The following is a 20,327-nucleotide window of genomic DNA, read 5'->3' as shown; positions in this document are numbered from 1 at the left end:
CGGGGCTGGGCACACCGCAGGGTTTCAGTGGCCCCGGGACTCCCCATCAGAGACGGAGAAGAAAACGCCGTCTTGGGACTGGCCCGACACGCACAAAAGGAAGGACCCATCTGTGGCGCCGCCGGGGCGTTCTTCCCTCCCTTACGCCCACCTACCGACCGCAGCGCTCTCTCTGCTTCGTCCCGGCCACGGCCTCCGAACCGTGCTCTACCTGACCGTAAGCAGCCCGCACCGCCGGACCAGAGCCGGCCTGGAGTCACTCACTGCCTGTTCGCCGGTGCCTGCTGTGTGCCGGGCACGGTCATCGGGCCTCAAGAGCTCTACTCTTCAAGATCAAGAGATGCTGTCCTTGCTCTTATGGCAAGAGGAAGGTACAGGATGAGTAAACACACAAATAAATAAACCAACTGCAGAAAGAGCAACGATCTTTGCAAACAGCAGGGGCTGATGCAAACACAAGAGGGGGACCTGCTCTGCACGGTGCCATCAAGGACAGCTTATCTGGAACCGCAACTGGGAAGAGGTCAAAGCAGCCCCGTCTGGATGGGAAAACCCGCAGTAACTCTTACTGGGGCTCTCTGCATTTGGCCTACAGGTAACTACCCCCCACCCCGCCCCCAAGGCTCATAATCTAATCAGGTGGGAAAAGACAATGAAATAAAGTGAAACCTGATGGAGTGAGTAAAAACCCATTAATATGGAGATCCCCACTTCTGGAACACACGTATCTAGGAGAAAAACACACTGGCTTAAGGGCAGACAAGCACAGTTTTGCAAAATTCAAAGCAAGGGAATGTAAAAATTATCTTGCAAAAAGAAGGCACACTGTCTCAAGTCCTGGACAGTGCGCCACTTTCCTCCTCGCCATGGGTTTTTCATTTTGTGCGTTCTTTTGGTTTTATTTTTAAAGGGAATCTCAAAAAACCCATATGATTAAACCAACATGTATTACAGAAAGCCGATTTAAGAGGAGGCAAATAATGCTTCGGTAACTCCAGAGGGTAACACGTGACTCTGGGGCAGTGACTTTCAAGCATTTTCTGAGCACAGCAACCTTTCTTTCAGTCTTTGGCCTGCATCCAGCCCAGAGAAGACAGAGCAGCTGCGAGTCTGCAGGAGGCCCAGGCAGCCGGAGCGGCCACAGTGCCAGCTGGGAGGAAAACCATCCACCCTCCTTCCAGGGCCGACTCCTCCTCCTGCTTCGTGAAGGCTCTTCGGCAGGCCTTTACCGAACTGAAAAATACCGTTTCCTAAAGGGTTTTGAAATCCAGCAACCCACTGTGTTCTGTTTCTTCTGACCAAAAAAGCCCAGATGAAAGACCCCAAATTCGAAGAGACAATGTGCAATCTCATTTTCAAACACAAACTTCTTTCTCTAAACACTTTCACGTTCATGAACTAGTGGACAAGGCACCCCCAGGGAAACGGCAGAGATCTGGATAACAGAGGGAGAAAAAATGGAGCAGCAAGAGTCAGAGTCCTGCCACTAGGAAAAAGGAAGAAGCAAACAGCTATTTTAATACATAATTTTTCTAAACCTCCCACTAATATCCTGACTACTGCTTTCAAAGGGCAATAAACATAAACAAAAACTTACTGCTTCTCCGAGTTTATCCAAGTTATCCAGGAAATATTTTACAGATTCACCCTAAAACAAGAAGAAAATAAACAGTTATTAGAGCTTAGGAATGGAAGATTCTGTTACAACAGTTTACATTAAACTGTCTGGTTGTACACTTAATCTAAACACCATTTGTTTAGTTACAAATTTTAGTTACAACTGACCCCAGTAAGAACGCATACAGTGTCTGCCTCTGCCCAGCGCCACAGGCTGGGTAATTTCACCCATAGGCGGTGCCCCAGCGGCCGTCTGCATGGCCGAGGTTCCCTGGACGCTTCCTGATAGAGCCATCTAGGTAGCCAAAGGGAAGATGTTATTAAAAGGTAAAAACTACTTTTGAGATAAACATACAATTTAAGGGGGATTATTTTTGTCTATATTTTTTTACCTTAAGTGTACACCAATGGTTGTTATCGTTAGTGACAAGAGCAAACCAGAGATGTGGCGAGGACACCGGAACATCTTTCAGTAACAGGCACTTGCCCGGACAGACACGCCTACCTCCAAAAGATTTTGAATTAACGCTGCAGGCTTCATGTCTCCCTTAGGTCTTCTCCTGAGTGACCAGCCTACTCTCTCTGAGTCCAGATTTCTATTACACTCCCAGTCAGTTTTGAGTATCTAGAATATAGTCCTAAGAGGAAATCCTTGGACAGAGGACAGACAAGAGGGGAGCCATTTGGGGCAAGAAGGCCTCTTTCTCCTCGGACGCTCTGCCTGCGCTTTCACACCGCTGCTGGATTTCGACTGCCGAATCACAGCACCCCCCTGCCCGCGGCTGCTTCCCTAATTTCCGGAAGGCAGTGCTTCTTTCACATGTAGGAGAAATTATTTGAAGATCTTGGGTGACTGCAGGTTCTGACCTGGGGCTGGGGAGTGGGAAAACTAGTGGCAGAAACTACTAGTTGGTAGTAGTTTCTGCAGTTCACGTGACTTCTGGGACCACACTGGGTCACAGACCTCACAGGAGTTCTCGATTTGTTTTGGTGTCAGAATCCCTTTGCACATCTTTAAGATTCTTAAGGATCCCAAACAGACGTTTATGTGGGTTGTAGCTTTTAGCATGTACAAAAGGAAAACTGAGAAATTTAGTATTTTGAAAATTCATTTAAACAGTTTAATAATACACACATTCCGTAGTAGCACATTTTAGTAGAGCTCAATCGAAGACAGTGAGATACTCATTTGCTTCTGCATGTGAACGGCTGCTATAGGCTGTCCTGGCTGAGTATGGACAGAAAATCTGGTCTTTCACAAAAATGTAGTTGGAAAGGGAGCATTTTCATAAAATATTTTCAGATAACTGCAGACATTTTTGCTATTATACCAAAACTTCACAAGTGGCAGTTTTGTTTTGTTTGTTTTTTAAAGTTAGTTCACCGGGGCGCCTGGGTGGCTCAGTGGGTTAGGCCGCTGCCTTCGGCTCAGGTCATGATCTCAGGGTCCTGGGATCGAGCTCCGCATCGGGCTCCCTGCTCAGCGGGGAGCCTGCTTCCCTTCCTCTCTCTCTCTCTGCCTGCCTCTCTGCCTACTTGTCATCTCTGGCTGTCAAATAAATAAATAAAATCTTTAAAAAAAATAATAAAGTTAGTTCACTGTGTCACAGGAAGCCTCCCAATGAGCTTTCCAGTTTCCAGCGAACTTTGTTACACTGAAGTTCACTGGTTTACCCATACGCAAAAAGGATCTTTCACCTGACCACCCTTCTGTGACACCAGGCATGGGTCATGGGGTGACCAAGTAATGCAGACCCCCCAGATGCCGGCACGTTTCATTATATCGTATCAAGAAAATCCTAGTCATGAGTATGTGTTTCACCTCTCTGTCTTAAGTACTGGGAATCAGACAAGCTCACAGTGGTAGGCCAAAACAAGTTCTCCTAAAATTGTGATTTTCACGGCAAAGCTCAAATTTTATCAATGGCAAAAAATATCCCGTATATTCCTTCCAGTGATAGGCTACCTTCACTTCTTTTCTAAAAAAATGCCCAATGCCCAAGTCTGAATGTCGATTGGTTTCTTGAGTAAAAATGTGTGTTCCATGAAAAATATGGTTAGTTCAGTTCATGCTCCGACCAGTTGCCAAAGCGCTTTTCCATCCCAAGTCAGTGGGCGCAGGGGGCCTCCCAGCCCATCACACGGAATAGGAAAGACAGGGGGACTCAAAGGTCGAGATTTAAAACACTAGTTTTTAATGTCTAGTTAGGGTGCATCTTAAGGGACAGAGGGTGTGTGTGTGTGAAATGACGACTACAAGTGCATGGCAGTGAAGGATACAACAGCTTTGTGTGGGGCCAAAGCCTGGACCTGTGCCAAGGTGCAGCCAGCCGAGGCCACTGCTGTTGTCTCTGCACGCTCGGCGCCAGTGTGAGCACGGAAGGAGGGAAAGGCGCTTAGTACCACTCAGAAGAGGGCTCACTTGAAGACTCCCTTTCTACGGTGCCCGGAACCCCCCAAGAGATCTGTGGGACACACTTTTTGGAGCACGGCTGCCTGGAAGTGCATTCATGGACAAGTACACGGGTGTGTCCCTGTGGGGAGCGCCAGGCTGACTCCCTCAAGGCTGTGAGCAGTGATAGATGGTCCTCTTGTGGAGTATTTCTAGCATCTAGAGATGATCTTTACAAGATGGCAAAAATCTTCAAGGAATTCATTTTGCATTAATGAAGAGATTATCTGGGCAAACTTGGATTTTTTTGCATTATATCATGAATTTTAATGAAAAAAATTAATATTTTTGTGTTCTGATGGAGATCTACAGACCAAAGGGAATCTGGGCTTAATCTATAAATTTCAATATTTATTTACAGGACTATAAATAAATAACCCAAAGTATTTAAAAAGTAAAAATTCAAACAATGATGATTCTGATATGCTGGAGTCACTTGGACAAATATGACAAGAGATAGTCACTCTGTTTAATATATGAGTCTGACTAAAAAAACTACTATCCATTCAGTAATGTGCATATTAAATACATAATATCAGATACCTTAAATGAAATTTACCAAATTTATAAAAAAGGTGTTTTTTTGGACTGGGAGTGTTGTATATTGCATTCATTGGCTTTCCCCCTGATTTTAGATTTAATATAAACCCACTGTGGAAACAAATAACTAATAAAAAGAACCAAGGAAGAAAGTGGCAACAGCCACCACCTCCACCACTCAGGGAGGACCACAGTTAACATTTGACAACATCTTTCTTCAAGCACTTTTTGTATACTTAACATATTGAAATAAGATAGTCAAGTTTGTTCCTGATTTTCCACTTAAATAACTGTTAAGTAAATTTAATGGTCAAAATAATTCCTAGTATTTATTATCTGAAAGGTTAAATAAGACCACCGACCTAATGTTGACTATTTGCATTTTTTCTGGTAAACATTTTTAATACTTTAAAAATACTTTAAAAATAGATAATGTTGTGATAAACAGCTTTGAGTACAGCACTCTGTGCTCTTAAACTATGTCCTGAGTGATCTCAGAAGAATTACTAAGGCAAAGAGGATAAATGTTTTTAAGATGCTTACCACTCACTGCCACAACGGTTCTACTGACTCTCTGTACCAAACGGTGTGAAGTCATGATGAAAATAAATGAAGCTGAGACCAGAGAGGATGTGTTTTGTGGATGTGTTTGTAATAAACTAAGGTGCAAACCCTGACTGGCTCCACACTGGGACCCCCGATGCTTCTCGTGCAGACACCCCCGAGCAAGGGGGCCCTGTGGAGCACAGAAAATGGCAGGTTCCACATCCAAACTGACAATAAAAATCAGCTACACAGAAACATATTTCAATTAGTACTGCTGTTTATCTTAACTAATGGCCAAATAAATGAAAGTTAAAGTCACCTTAACATGAGCATATGGTCTAAAGCAGCAAGCTCCCCCTTTCCCCTTTAAAAAAATAAATGCTTATAACCATCCCATTGTTTCTGTGGATCTAGAGAAGCTGGTATACTCATTCTAGTGACCTTGCAAATTCAAACATTTTAGGAAATTATGAGTAGTATGGGTGAAAACTTTTAATGAATTTTTACCCATTCTGGGGAATTTATTCAACATAAACAAAATGTCACAAACAAAAGATATCTTATTCAGCATTACCTATGACAGCAAGATTTGGAGTCTACTTTTCCATTTACCATTAGGGGAATGATTTAATAAATGCTGTTATACTAATATGATAACATTACATGTCATCAAATAATTATTTTGATACAATTGCCATGTATGAAGTATTTACACCACCAAGTGCTAAATTAACGTACTAGATCACCAAGTGAAGGTTACAAAGAAATTATAACCCCTTATCTGCAAGCTTTTGGTAAGCTTGGCTCCAACACTTAGCTAGGAGTAAAACTTGACCTGAATGGACGTTAGGTTCTTTACGGTCTTTATCTCACCCACTTAGTAAAACTGCTCAAACATTTTGCTGCAAAATTATGGATTTTACAAAATGAACAGTATATGTACTATATTAGCTTTCTGAAATCTAAAAATTCACAATTCCATTAACAAATCCAGACTCAAGGATTTATAAGAATGGGTCTGTAGTATGTATCCTTTAACTATTCTCTTTAAATATGGAAAAGCTAACTTTGTAGCTCAATGAGTGACTATATTCTCTTCTCAAAAAAAGAAAAAAAAACAAAGAAAATGGTTCCTATTTGTTCTTCTCTTGGTATTACAAATATAAAAAAAAGCTTAAGTTCTTTTCCCCGATGTGTCCTGATTTAAATACATTCCCTAAGAGTGGATCTGAGATCTTTTAGGTTCAAATTACTCCAGGCCTCTCTGTTTACTGGGAATTCATAATCTCACCCAAATCAAATGATAATAATTACAGAAATATGCATTTGCTCCTGTTGTTAAATTTCAACTTCTACTGAAGTTTCAACGGAAATTTCATCAGTGTGATTTACACAGTCCTTTCTGCACCTGAGGCTGTACACGATATTTATAAAATCACTTCCACGTATTTGAACGCAGGGATTAACTCTAGTATTTCAAGTCCCCAAGAAGGTGCCCTGCTGCCAGCTGATTGTACTGTGACTATGCTTTGCCTTAAGGAGGATAAATACTTCAACTTATCATTCCTAGAAAAACTGCAGTATGGTTAAAATAACACCTGAACCATAAAAAACCATGTTAATTCACCATTCTGGACCATTAGGTTATACTATCGATCCTTCCATTGTAGTCAGAAACCTGAGCGGGACAGACTCAAGGACGGCATTAGTACCTTTTAATGCGCGCGGCTGTAAACCGGAGCCAGAACCCTTCTGTTAAGTGGTCAGGCCCCCAGATTAAGCTCCTGTGAAACAAGCAACTTTAAACCCATGCACACACAGACGTAAGCGTAAGCGTGAGTGTGTGCGCACACACAGACGTGTGAGCGTGTATACACACACAAGGCATGTGCAAACACATGTGTGCAATAAAAAGACAAATTATTTTCAAAGGAGAAGTTTCCCACAGTAGCTTTAGAAGGTGTTACTGAAAAAAAAAAGAGAAAAAAAGAGAGAGAGAACCTGTCTTTTTACAACCTCAAAAAAAATCCCAAATTAAAAAATATAAAACGTGTGTTGTTTGCAATCTCATCATGAAGGATGTGGAAAATGAATACTCAAGTCTGTTCTCAGTAAGCCCAAGAGCTTCTGAAGGTCCCCTTCTGTTCGTGCTTTACTGCTTGTAGGCAAATTTAATATCTAGTTCAGTGCCCAGCACCCGCAGCCTCCTCTCCACCTTCCCAAAAGTGGCGAATGAAGGATGAATTACCAGGGAGAAATTTCCCTCAAGTATTTTTTCTTAGCAGTTTCAGAAATGATCAAAAAGTCTTCTAGTTGTCTACTTATTAACGTTAAGGAAAACATATGAATTTTCGTCCTTTTTCTAACAGCAATCTGGCAATTTCTAAACATCTCCAGGTCTCAGTTTAACTGTCAATAAAATGAGGAAGTTTCGTGGTTCCATGGATAATTACTGAAGTTCTGCTCTATGCAACAATTTCAGTTTATACAAATGATTTAAGTTCTCCTTTCCCTGTATCTCTGCGTCTGTTAATCTTACGTCCACTTTTGCTGTGACTCATTATTCAAGTTATGCTGTTGCTTAGTCTCTTGGCTAATACAGAAGTAAATAATTTTATGTATCGGGCAAGAAATACCATGGGTCTAACACTCACTTTTTGCTGGTGATGACCTGAAACTCTACTATATCCTTCCTCAGTCTGTTTCATATTACTGAAGAGAAATTTTCATAAAATTGCGAAGAAGAGCGGCAAGTCACACTTGTGACTTTTAAGATGTTTTAAATGTTTCGTGTCATCCCTTAGCCATTTGTCCTCTGTTTGGAATACCGGCATAACTGTCTAAGTGTGGCATAGCAGCCAGTGGCCTGGGTTCCCGACACAAGATAGTTCTACTCAGCTTAAGTTACCTCAAGAACAAAATGCTAAGAGAGGTAATTATAATTAGCTCCAGTGTCCTGGTGAATTAAAAAATCCTATTAGTTCTACAAACCGAATTTTCTAAGTTGTGCCTAAACTAGGAATGGCCTGAATGTTATCCCACAAGAATCATGTGCTACAAAGGTTCTTTCTTTGCTTGGAGTAAAATAAGTCAGAGACCGAGTATAAAGGTAACAGAAAAGCTGAGAACACAAATGAGAATGTGATTTTTATTAAGCAAATGTGTAGTCAGAGTACGGCAAGCTTGGCAGTTTATCTGCCCAATTACTGAACAAGAGACCCACATATTCAACAGTCTCTTCTGCACAGCTAAAATGTATAAAGGACAGCACTTTAGAATCTACAACTTTAAAAGGATGTGGAATTTAAGCTGACTTTAATACAGATTTTTAAAAAGCAAGGCATGCATATTCTAGATAAGGCAACTTGGCAATGGGTAACAGGAACTTTAAACAGGATCCTCACTGCAGAACTATAGGAAAAATCTATGTTCGTGCGGCGGTGACAGTGCCACTGTGGCAGAAGGAAAGGCCGGCTCGGGGCTCCCCGAGTTCTCCTCTTCCCTATGTTCTAGAGCAGGGATCCCCCAACCATGACCTGCAGGCCAAGGCCAGCCCACAGCTGGTTTCCGTGTGGCCCGTTTCTGAACGGTTGGGGGGACAAAAAATCAAAAGCATACTTCATGACATCTGTAAATGATACGAAATTCAAATTTCAGGGTCCATAAATAAAGCTGTATTGAACACGACCTCCCTCATTTGTTTGCGCACTGGCAACGGTTGCTGCAGACGCCACGAGCGGTCACGACACGGCTGCGTGTGGGGCTCTCCTCACCGTGCTCAACACGATGCTGACGCAGTGACAGCCTGAAAAGGTCTCACGTGTCCCCGGGAGTGCCAGAGCGTGACCTTTTCTTTTCTTTTCTTTTTTTTAAACCAGTGAATATCCATCAAAACACAAAGCAAAAGAGGGCTTTCCATGTCCCGCTGTTGAGGCACAACGGAACGAGGGTAATTCTGATAAACCACACATGATGGAAAAGCACCGTGTGTATCAGCAGCGGTGTCATGGCTATGCTAAGAGAATACAATATACGTCCACATCACCAGACTAAACACTCTTCAAAAATAATCCCAACTCACAGGAAAGCAACAGGGGGGAAAAAAATCACCAAGTTTAAAAGGGAATAGTTCATCACAGCAGGATTTCTTCACGAAAGATGGAAAGAGACGGAAACTGAAGTCAGTTTCCAAATGGTTCAGGTTTGCTGGCCAAGCAAGGACTCCCACTTACTGCTCCGCGGTTGTTCACTCCAGCAACCAGCGCCAAGTCTGAAGGCACTGAAGATTCAGCCTGTCTGAACGGCCTGTGTGCGGGAGCTACACGTGAGCATACACTCAAAGAAGCCAAGAAAGCTGGAGAGCGACTTCACCTAAATTGTAACGTGCCAGTGAGTGTTACAACTGATGTACAGAGTAGAAGTATGTGCACAGCAGAAAAAAGGACAAATTTAGGAAAACTGTAACAATGACTGCACATTGCGTGACTCGGTACTTTGTAGAAAAGTAGATGGGTCTCTCCTGTGTTTCTGAACCAGAGAAGTGTCAATAATTAACTTAATTCACTTCCCATGGACTTATGTCTCATCAGTTCCATGAATTCTGTAAAAAAGAGAAGCTGAATATGCTGAGTTGTCCTATTACACAGTTCAAGAGCTTAGCAGAGGTAAATCTTTACTGAGATTTTTGGAACTAATGGATGAAAGTGAATTTCTCCCAATAAGAATGGCCTTCAATCACTAATGCAGACCATGAATGGCTCTAGAAATTAGCTTTAGGGAACATCTGATTATATATCTTAAAGAATTTAACCTCAAATTAAAAGGCAAACCAGTTTTTGCAAAACTTATACTGTGATAACTCATTTCAACAACTGGCATTATTTTAATCATAAGCAATGTTAAACTGTTTTATATATACATACATAATTTTTTTGCTGCCAAAAGTTAAAAAAAGAAGTGAGACCACCATCCTCACATAAATTTGCAGCATGTATTTTTCCAAAATCAAACTCTAGTTTCTGCAGCATCTTTCAGATCCCAATGCAAGGACAGAGGATACTGTCATATTTCAAAATCCACTTAACTGTACAATGAGGAGCTTCCACCTAACCATCAACTGGAAATGGATAATTTGCAATGTAAATAACACGCCAAGAGGCAACACTGAGAAGAATCTACCAGAATTCTATAAATGTCTTCCAAGCAGTGACTACGCTCAATTAAAATCATATGCTCAGGGGCGCCTGGGTGGCTCAGTCAGTTGAGTGTCTGCCTTCAGCTCAGGTCATAGTCCCAGGGTTCTGGGATCCAGCCCAGGAGAGTGGGGCTCCCCTGCTCAGCAGGGGGTCTGCTTTTTCCTCTGCCCCCGCTAAAGCTTGTGCTCTTACTTGCTCTCTTTCAAATAAATAAATGAAATCTTTTAAAAAATCATATGCTCATTTGGTAGTACCTATCTGTATGAAAAGACATCTTTTTCAAGGATGAACTGTGTAAAATCTCAGTACAGATCAGCATTAATAAACATCTGCAACTTAGTTTGGTGAGAGGGAATATTCAAATTTGAACCCCAATTAAGCAAACTGTTACTCATCTCCAAAAGAATCCCACTCTTCTCATTAGTAAACCTATATACTACAAAACACTCTATATAATTTTTATTATTCTATTTTTGAATTTCACCCACAAAAAACTTGTGGAAATTTGTGTTTTTTGTTATATAAATACCCATGTAATGCCCTTGATTTTGTGTGCTGGCATGCAAAGTCTAAAATATTATACTCCTGGGGCACCTGGGTGGCTCAGTGGGTTAAAGCCTCTGCCTTCAGCTCGGGTCATGATCCCAGGGTCCTGGAATAGAGCCCCACATTGGGCTCTCTGCTCAGCAGGGAGCCTGCTTCCTCCTCCTCTTTCTCTCTCTCTGCCTGCCTGTCTTACTACTTGTGATGTCTGTCTGTCAAATAAATAAATTAAAAAAAAAAAAAGATTAAAAAAAAAAATACTATACTTCCACTACTGGCCCCTTTCGGAAACAGTGTTCTGATTCCAGTTCTGCCAGGGCTTACACCTGGCAGTGCCTTAGCACTTCTAATGCACTTGGCAAAGATACTGACTCCCGGGGCGCCTGGGTGGCTCAGTCCATTAAGCATCCAACTGAGCAGGATTTGTGCTCAGGTCTTGATCTTGGGGTCGGGGGACTGAGTATCGAAACCTGTGTCTCTCGCTCTCTAAATAAATAAATAAGTCTTTTTAAAAAACTACAGGTTCCAAGGTCCACCACAAATCTACCACATCAAAAACGAAAGCTCTCAAAGAGGAGACTCTGATATAGCCATTCCAGAGTCAGCTCAGATCTGGACACCCATCTTACTCAAAGCTGGATTTTATATTGACATTTTCATGACTTTTGGTATCGATTACACCAAGTCAGTTGTGTTTTTTAAGCCTTGCAAAAACGCCAAGAATATTAAGAAACTAGATTAGAGGATGTGAGGGCGATCTGGCTGGGTATGTGTCACCGCACGGATGGCCAGGGCTGATCTGGCCGGCTAGGCAAGTCATCCCCTTCCTCCCTCACCGCTCCATGTGCGTCCCTCCCAAAGCTGTGCGCTCAGTCAAGAGGAAAACCTTCCCCGATTGAGGAAGACCACCCTTTGGTCAAGGGTATATGAGCAGCTGCGTCCCCCAGCTAGAAATTCCAAAAACAAGCTCTCAAGAAACTAGATTAGAAACTTACTTGGCTTTATCTTATTGTAAAAGTAGGTTTCAAGTATCACTTTCGTTCAACTAGGTCTCACAAGTAAAACATTACACCTTCCTTTGACAGATCTGAAATGTGACATAAACAGTGGACTTAAGACTACAAGCACAGCTTTTCCTTTATTCGGTCACTCCGGGCGCACCTTACTGCCATTCCAGCTGCCTGCCTTTCCATATCCCTAGGGCCTATTTTCAAATGTCCACCAGAGTCTGCAGCCGTCGGAGCTAACTCCCTGAGAATTTTACGGTCAAAAATTGATGAACCAGGTAAGTAAGTATTATACTGTTAAAATGTTATAAAAGCATATGTGAGAAAAGTGACTAGAACCACTACTTACATCTTAGCACAGGATCCTGAAGAACTTAAAACCTCAATTAAACCTAGGAAATTAATTTGCTCCTACAACAGACACTTAAACTTTGCATGATAAGGTAGAGCAACTCAAGGTGCTCAATAAGGAAGAAGCACTCACTATCTTTTTACCTGCTAAATAAGTACTCTGTGGGATGAAAAGGTCAAATAAAATTCAATCAAATGCAGGGAAAAAAATGCGGAAAATGTATCAGATTTTAGTTTACTATTAAAAAAAACCTGCCATTGTTTAATCCTGTAAAATATCTAGAATTTAACTGCAGGCTAATTAACTGTGCCTATAAGTGGCAGAAAACTCATTGAAAAAAGAAGTCAGGGCTCCTGGGTGGCTCAGTGGGTTGGGCCACTGCCTTCGGCTCAGGTCATGAACTCAGGGTCCTGGGATCGAGTCCCGCATCGGGCTCTCTGCTCAGCAGGGAGCCTGCTTCCTCCTCTCTCTCTCTGCCTGCCTCTCTGCCTACTTGTGATCTCTCTCTGTCAAATAAATAAATAAAATCTTTAAAAAAGAAAAAAAAAAGAGAAAAAAAGAAGTCAATCAGAAAAAAAATAAGTGAATTAAAAAGTATCCCATTTTTATGCGTTGAGGCCCTTTTATTTAGTTATAAGACCACCATGACCTAAAACAGTTTTCTGTTTTGTTTTTTTTTTAAAGATTTATTTATTTGAGAGACACAGACAGACAGACAGACAGCGAGGTGAAAGGCAGAGGGAGAGGGACAAGCAGACTCCTGGCTGAGCAGGGAGCCCCATGTAGCCCGATGTAGCCTGATACCAGGACCCCTAAGAGCCCCTGACTGAACCAACTGAGTCACCCAGGCGCCCCTAGTTTTCTATTTAAAAATAAACATGGCAGTACAATAAACAGTAGAGAAAATCTATACTACCAAGGTAATTAAGCAGTGAGAAATTTTCTTCTGAAATCGAAGTATACATGTGATTCTGAAAATGAAAACTCAAAGTTAATATCCAGTTTCTCTTTATATAGAGAACCAATCACTAGGCAAATGCTAAAAACAGCAAAACATTACCTGAAGAAGTACTAGTGAACTACAGAATAGATGTCTGTGCTCTAAAATGGCTAAGTGCAATGGTTTAAAGCTGTTTACACACTTCCCATGCATGTGAAGTCTTTCATCTGCAAGTTTGGAATACTTTAAAGATGAAAAACAATCAAGAGATTAGAGAGAAAACCAGAAATCTGTTTACTCCTCAAACTGATTACCCTTGGGAGTTGTACTACTTCGATGGCCACAAGAAGGTTCTGGTATGCCTGTAATACGCCTTTAATTTTCATCAGTCTTATAATCCCCCAAACTAAGCCAGATCAAAGTTCCCCGAATATTCATTAGGTAGGCTTCATTAAGCATATGTTTGGAAAAATCTATTCAAAAGGAAACATCCACTCACCTTTAAAAGTGACCTATATGTTCTTTTATTTTATTTCTAAATTTTTTGAAAATTTTATTTAAGAGAGAGAGAAGACATGCGCATGAGTGTGGGATGGTGTGGGGGAGCTCGATCCCAGGACCCTGAGAGCAAGACCTCAACCAAAGGCAGACGCTTAACCAACTGAGCCACCCAGGCACCCCAACATATATGCTTTAAAAACAACAACAACAACAACAACAAAAAAACAGTAATTTATATTGGTATATACTAGTAATTTAAGCCCTGCAAATATCATGATGAAGCCGTATCTAAATAGGGTGACTTTAGGGCAATATTCTATGAATAGACTTGGAGCAACGTAAGCTTTTCCACCTAGCATTTACTTATGTAAGTTTACAGTAAGAAGCAAATGGCAACTATAAATAAGGTACAGAGCAGAAAAGTTCGGGGTTAAAGCTGGTTAATAAATCAAGACTCTTCATTTCAATCTAATGATGCGGCTAAAACAAAGGCAGAAGATAATACATATTTTTTTAAATTATTTAAAGACTCAATTTCCCATCAGATTGGTCCTTTCTCTATTCTCTTCACATATTCACATGGAAATATGAAAGTTACCATGATACTGCTCTGCTCACACTATTTAACTGAAATCTAAGATTCTAACATTATACTTAATTTCTCAAAGTCGGTAAACATAAAACATGGCCTAGTTATATTTTAAGAGTTTATTCATACCTTTGAAAATGACAATAAAGTGAGAAGAGCTTGAAACCCTTGTATTTTAAATATGTGAAATACACTAGCTCTCTAAAGAGTTCCATGTCTTTCCCCTGGCTAATTTTTTTCTTCAAACTAAAATACGATAAAGAGGCCAGCCAGCTTTACACACGGTGTAGGCACACAGGACACGCGCAAAACCCTCCCCCTGGTTCTCAGAGCTGGCCACCGGCAGGCTCACTTCTTCTCTCTGTTGGTGTCTTCAACAGTCTCCTTTCTCCTGTTCTTCACAAAGGACCTATTATTCCGTATCTTCGAAATGACAATGCCCTCCCCCCCCTTTTAAAAATGGCTTTCCCTATTCCTTTTTCTCTGGAAAAAAGCATTATAAAGTACAGATGCGATACACGCTCCAAGTTTGGAGCGAGGGTCATGCTGACATCTTCATGATGAAAGCATACTTATTAAAGTACTATCACTCGTGCGGGTTTGGTTCATGTGGAACAAGACAGTATTTACTTGTACTAGAAATATATAAGCTCTTGTTCTTTGTCAAAAGGAAAACAGGTCAATATTCAGTGGACTCCAACTGAATGCAGTTTCAAATTCTGGCCAGCGTTTTCCATGTGCATCACTTAAAACTTCCAGAAGAGCCAAAAATTAGTCAGTTACATTAAAAACCACCCCAGTATTTGAAAACATTTTTTCAAAGTAAATACTTTTCCTGACTAATCTAAGATAGTTTATAACAGCCTAAACAGAATTTCCCCAAAAAAGTTTTGTCTAGCTTAAGCAATTAATTTCCACGTAGCCTGCATATGAGCTGTAAAAACAAACTCGTGCACAAGATTAAAAACAGGAAAATTTTGGGCCAAACTAAGTTATCACTTTATTTTGTAAACGGTCCTTTCCTTGCCATTGCTCACAAATTAATAAGTTCCTTTTTACATCCAGTTTTTCAATGAGATTTCTCACCAGAAAAAATTTAAGGCTAATGATCATAGTTTTCTAAGAGTATTACTGAAGTCCTACCAAATTCCAATTCACATATATACAACAATGCAGCCTGGTAATTCTTCTACTATAGAAATCACAAAAAAGAACCTTACTTTCATCAAAACATTTCATCCCGAAGAAACAAAAAAGTTTAGCCATACATTTAGTAAGTATTTATACATACATATGTATCTTCTACTTATGTGCACATACCTAACATATATAAGCTATTCAGTTTTGTTATCTTGAGTACCAGTCATTCTCTAAACCCTAGTTAAGAACTACAATCCCTTGTTTAAAATAACACAGGTTTCAGAATTCCTTTTTAAAATCTTCCCTCAAAAATTAAGCATTTTAATTAAAAATTAAAGATATGATTTATTTGAGAAAGACAGACAGAGAGAAAGAGCCAGAGAGAGCACAGGTGGGGAGGAGAAGGAGAAGCAGGCTCCCTGCTGAGCAGGGAGTCCACCCAGGGGCTCGATCCCAGGACCCTGGGATCATGACCTGAGCCGAAGGCAGACGTTTAACTGAGCCACCCAGGTAACTCTAAATACAGATTTTAAATGTGAAGAAGCAGTTTAATATGGCAGAGATGGAGGGCTAGAATGATATCATATATAATGTTGTTCAACTGGGTAGCAACCTGGTAAGATTTAGCTCATGTTCCCATGTAACATCACCACCTCCTGCTCATAAAAAAATATTTATCAGGAAAGAATTTACATTTAAGTCAAAAATTCACCCATTTCTAGAAGAATCCCTTACCAGTTTTCTGAGAAACATTACCTCCTCCAAGAAATGCTAACGTTGCAACATTAAATGCACAGGATATAAAATTGTACAGAAAGTACAGAAAAGTTTATCTCCACCTCCAATACTATTTTCAAGTATCAGAAGAAATATGCCAAAATGTCAACAAAGATATCTTAAAATGGTGATTAGGGCTAACTGGATGATTTTCTAAAATGAATATATATTTTTAAAATTTAAACTTTAAAAAGCTAATTTGGATTCTGGAACCTTTAAGTAATTTCCTCAAAAAACAAAAAGAAAATAATTTTCTTATTTTTCAGTTTACACCTAATGATTACACTAAAAAGCTTAAAGTTTTGAGCTCTGAAAAAATTCTCCAAAGTTAAAATACTTTTTTTGAAAAGGGTCAATCATACACAATCCCGCTAATTTATAAAGAAACATTAAGCTCCGCCAGAACGAAAATCTCCAGTAGAACATCTTTTTTTTTTTTTTTCTTTAACTCTCAAAAAGAAATGACCTCAACTGTTAAAAAAAAAAAGGAAAAAAGAATACAGTCTTCCAACACAGGACATACTTCCCAAATACAGTTTCAATTCCCCTGCTGTCTAAATAGAGGGCCCTATAAGAGTCCTTCTGAATGCATACCAGATGGAAATTTCTGCTCTATGATGATGTGCTACAATGCATCTTGAAATCCCCACAACTCAAACATTATGCAATAATTGCAACATTAATTAACATTAACAATCAACAATAATAAAGAAATTCTATGCCTAAAATCACACAGCAGATGGGAGGAAAATCCAGATCACTTTATTCCGTTTTAGTGTTCAGTCCATCAGCACAAGTTCTCCTGTCAAGAGAAGCTTCACACAGCCTACAAGGGCATTGACTACCTTTCCTTTCCCCATCTGCCGATCAATCGTGTCAGACAGCAAGGCCGTGCAACCTGTGAATGTTTCTAAACACTGACCAACGTGGGAAATAGTTCAAAATGTATGCTGGCCTATCAGTTCCTGTTTCCAAATCACTGTTGAGTTAATTATATTACGAAGGGATGCAGGAAAGCACGGTAGTGAGTATCAGACATGGGCTTGGAGTCATACAGCCCTGACTTTGAGTAGTGGCTCTAACCAAAACCTGCTGTGAACCTTCACCTCTACGGACCTATGTTTTCTGTACAAGATGAAGTGAACGGGAGCCATACTCTCTACGGTCTTTTCTAGACTAGTAAACAGTGATTGTGCACATTCCTGGCTTCGAAGGGCAGCACAAGCAGTGTACTAGAGCATTCGTCGTCTCACTGGCAAGCACTGAGGCTGGCTTATCCGGCTCCCACCAGACTGAGAGCCTGCACCCAGGCAGCCGGACAAGCAGTTCTTAAGCTCCAGGGCCTACTCGGTCCAGAACTCGGTGTGGGCAGGTGTTCAGTGCATGTCTGCTGAAGGAACAAAGGAACGAATGTGTTTTACTGAACAAGTTATTGCCCTCACTAAACAGGAAATGGTCATAAGTAAAACAATCACGTACAAAGTGAAAAACTCTCTGTGTTTGCCTGGCCTAATGTTAACAGCATTATCGCCCGCTATGAACTCTACTTCTGAGACAGTGAGAGGCAAAGAAACTGGTCGGTATAAACACAATGTCCTTTTGAACTCTGAAAAGGCTTGAAAAAACCCAACCTACGAAGCCAGGTGGTTCAAAGTCCTGCAAAAGGGAAATGAGAACAGTCAGCTTACTCTCAAGTGGATCTTCTCCACTTCCTCAACGCTCTTCCCTCTTCGAGCCCTTCCAGCCTGGCTTGTCCCTCACCAGGTCACCTGCCCCAGTCAGCAACAACCTTCCAGATGCCAAATCAAGGAACACATCAATCTTCCCCTTACTGTGCCTCAGTGGCATGCGGCACCGCTGTCCACTTGTTTCTTCTCCAGAACACTTCTCTGGCCCCCAGGGCTCTACACGTTCCTGAAATTCTCCTACCTTTCTGGCCATGTCTGCCAGCATCCCCTTCTCTGAAAGTTCTCAAGCGGCCCGAAGGTCCCTAGAGACTCCACCCTGAGCCCTATTCTCTTTCACACCCTCTCCGAGTGCATGCACACATTCCGTAGACTTTAAAGATCACCGGAATACAAGTAACTCCTGAATTTCTAGCTACAGCTGAAAGCTCCATTCTGGATTTCCTGTGTCCAACTGCCTACCTGATACCGCCTCTATGTCTCACAGAGATCTCAACCCAATATGCCCAAGTCTTCATCTTCCCCCTCACCTCTCTCTCACAAAATCTTTTCATTTCAGCAAAAAGCACCGCCATCTACCGGTTCATTTAAATCAGAAGCCGAGTCACGCTTACCGTCTGCCTCCTGCTCACACCTCATCTCCAGTCTGTCAGATCCCCGTGATTCGCCCTACAAAGCGCATCCTGAAGCCACCGTCTCCCTCCATCTTCACAGCTTCCACCTGATGACCAGCTCTTCCTTCCGCAACAGTCTCCGAACCCTGGAACCGCTTAGCTTCCCGGGCCTCTGACTCATCGTGGCTCTTCTCATCTGCCCCCAGTTTCCACACCCCAGCAAGCGTTCCCCCGCCCACGTCCTGCACGCACGGTGCTCCTTCTGCCGAACCTTCCTTCTCCTCACCTGGCGGACCCTTTCTCACCCGCGGGGTCCTAACTTACAGGTCGCGTCCTCAGACCATCCTCTTTCTCCTTCAGGGCTTCCTTTCCTTGTCCTTCAGAACATTTACCACGAATGTAGGTTCCTCCAACGAGCAAGAGCAGTGAGAACAGAGACTGCTCTCACTGGATTCACTAGCAAACGTCCAGCCTGTGGAAGGGGCCTGGCTCATTAACAGGTGCTCACTACCATGTGACCGGAGGGCTGCTGGGAGCTCCCAGTGAACGGTTACCAGACTTGTAACCGTAACTTGTAAATCTGCTCCTCCAGGCCTTCTTGCCCACACTGTCTTTCCTGTTTGCTCTTTACTGTTCCTATTTGAGAAAGATTATAAGGAACATGGATACTCAAAGTAATGCTCTAAACCTTCATACCTGCATTTCATACAGAATAGAACTACATATAAAAACACAAGATGAGGGGCGCCTGGGTGGCTCAGTGGGTTAAAGCCTCTGCCTTCGGCTCAGGTCATGATCTCAGGGTCCTGGGATCAAGCCCTGCATCGGGCTCTCTGCTCAGCAGGGAGCCTGCTTCACCCCCCCCCTCTCTGCCTGCCTCTCTGCCTACTTGTGATCTCTGTCATGAATAAATAAAATCCTAAAAAAAAAAAAAAAATTTTTAAAGAAAATAAAAACAAAAGATGAGGGGCGCCTGGATGGCTCATCAGAAGAGCACATGACTCTTTACCTCAGGGATGTGTGTTTAAGCCCCACATTGGCTGTAAAGATCACTTAAATAAATAAAATGTTTAAGAAAAAAAAAAAAAGATAAACATACACATTCCCTTCAAAAGAATGCATTTCTACACATTGAAAGTTTAAAAAACAAAACAAAAGAGCCTCTTTTTCAAAAAGAAGTTATCTTACATTATGACCTGATGTGCAAAATGCTATTTAACAGGTAAAAAATCTTGGTTTCTTACTAAGTTGTTAACACCAACCTTAAAACTGGCTGCAACATTTAATCATAAGATAATTTTAAAAAGTCAAGGAAAAAAATTAAGTACATGTAATTCTCCTTGCCCTTTTCTAGAACGAAAATGTGTGACATCTATATGGTATAAAGTCCCTATAGTTTTTGAAGCTAACAAACAATAATTTTACTGCAAACACAGCACGTAACAAAGAGCAAAACATTACTATTGCAATATTTTAACTCAATAGGCTAAATCACATTACTCTCTTTTAAATATTTAAACTAGGATAAATAGTATTTGTAGCTTTGTGAGAATACAGCACTCACTTAGGCTTTTAAAATCAATAAATAGGAATTTAGGAACCAACTCACATGGGAACAGCAATCTATCTAAAGCACGGTCTTCTTGTTTGTTAGGCCTCCTATAACAGGGAGTTGGCCAGGCAATAACTTGTGACTCTAGCAACTAGGAAAACCTAGTAGCTTCCATTTTTCTTTTACTTAGTATCAATTAGTGCACATCATGAGGCCTAAATGAAAAGTCACGCAACGACATAAGATGACAGATACTCCTACTAGGCAGCTGGTCCTG

General features: G+C 41.2%; 1 protein-coding gene across 1 annotated transcript in view; it reads right to left on the bottom strand.

Moving 5' to 3' along the window:
• The window catches only part of GNA13 (G protein subunit alpha 13), a 39,742-nt gene that overhangs the window by 7,594 nt on the left and 11,821 nt on the right, over positions 1-20,327 (bottom strand). Inside the window, exon 3 of the mRNA XM_045080938.1 lies at positions 1,598-1,648. Coding sequence (XP_044936873.1) covers positions 1,598-1,648 — 51 coding nt within the window. The remainder of the gene's footprint in view (positions 1-1,597; positions 1,649-20,327) is intronic.

The sequence above is a fragment of the Mustela putorius genome, unplaced genomic scaffold, assembly GCF_011764305.1.
Source record: "Mustela putorius furo isolate JIRA1106 unplaced genomic scaffold, ASM1176430v1.1 tig00000487_pilon_pilon_pilon, whole genome shotgun sequence".
In the NCBI taxonomy this organism is placed as follows: domain Eukaryota; kingdom Metazoa; phylum Chordata; class Mammalia; order Carnivora; family Mustelidae; genus Mustela; species Mustela putorius.
This window is presented reverse-complemented; position numbering and strand designations above follow the sequence as displayed.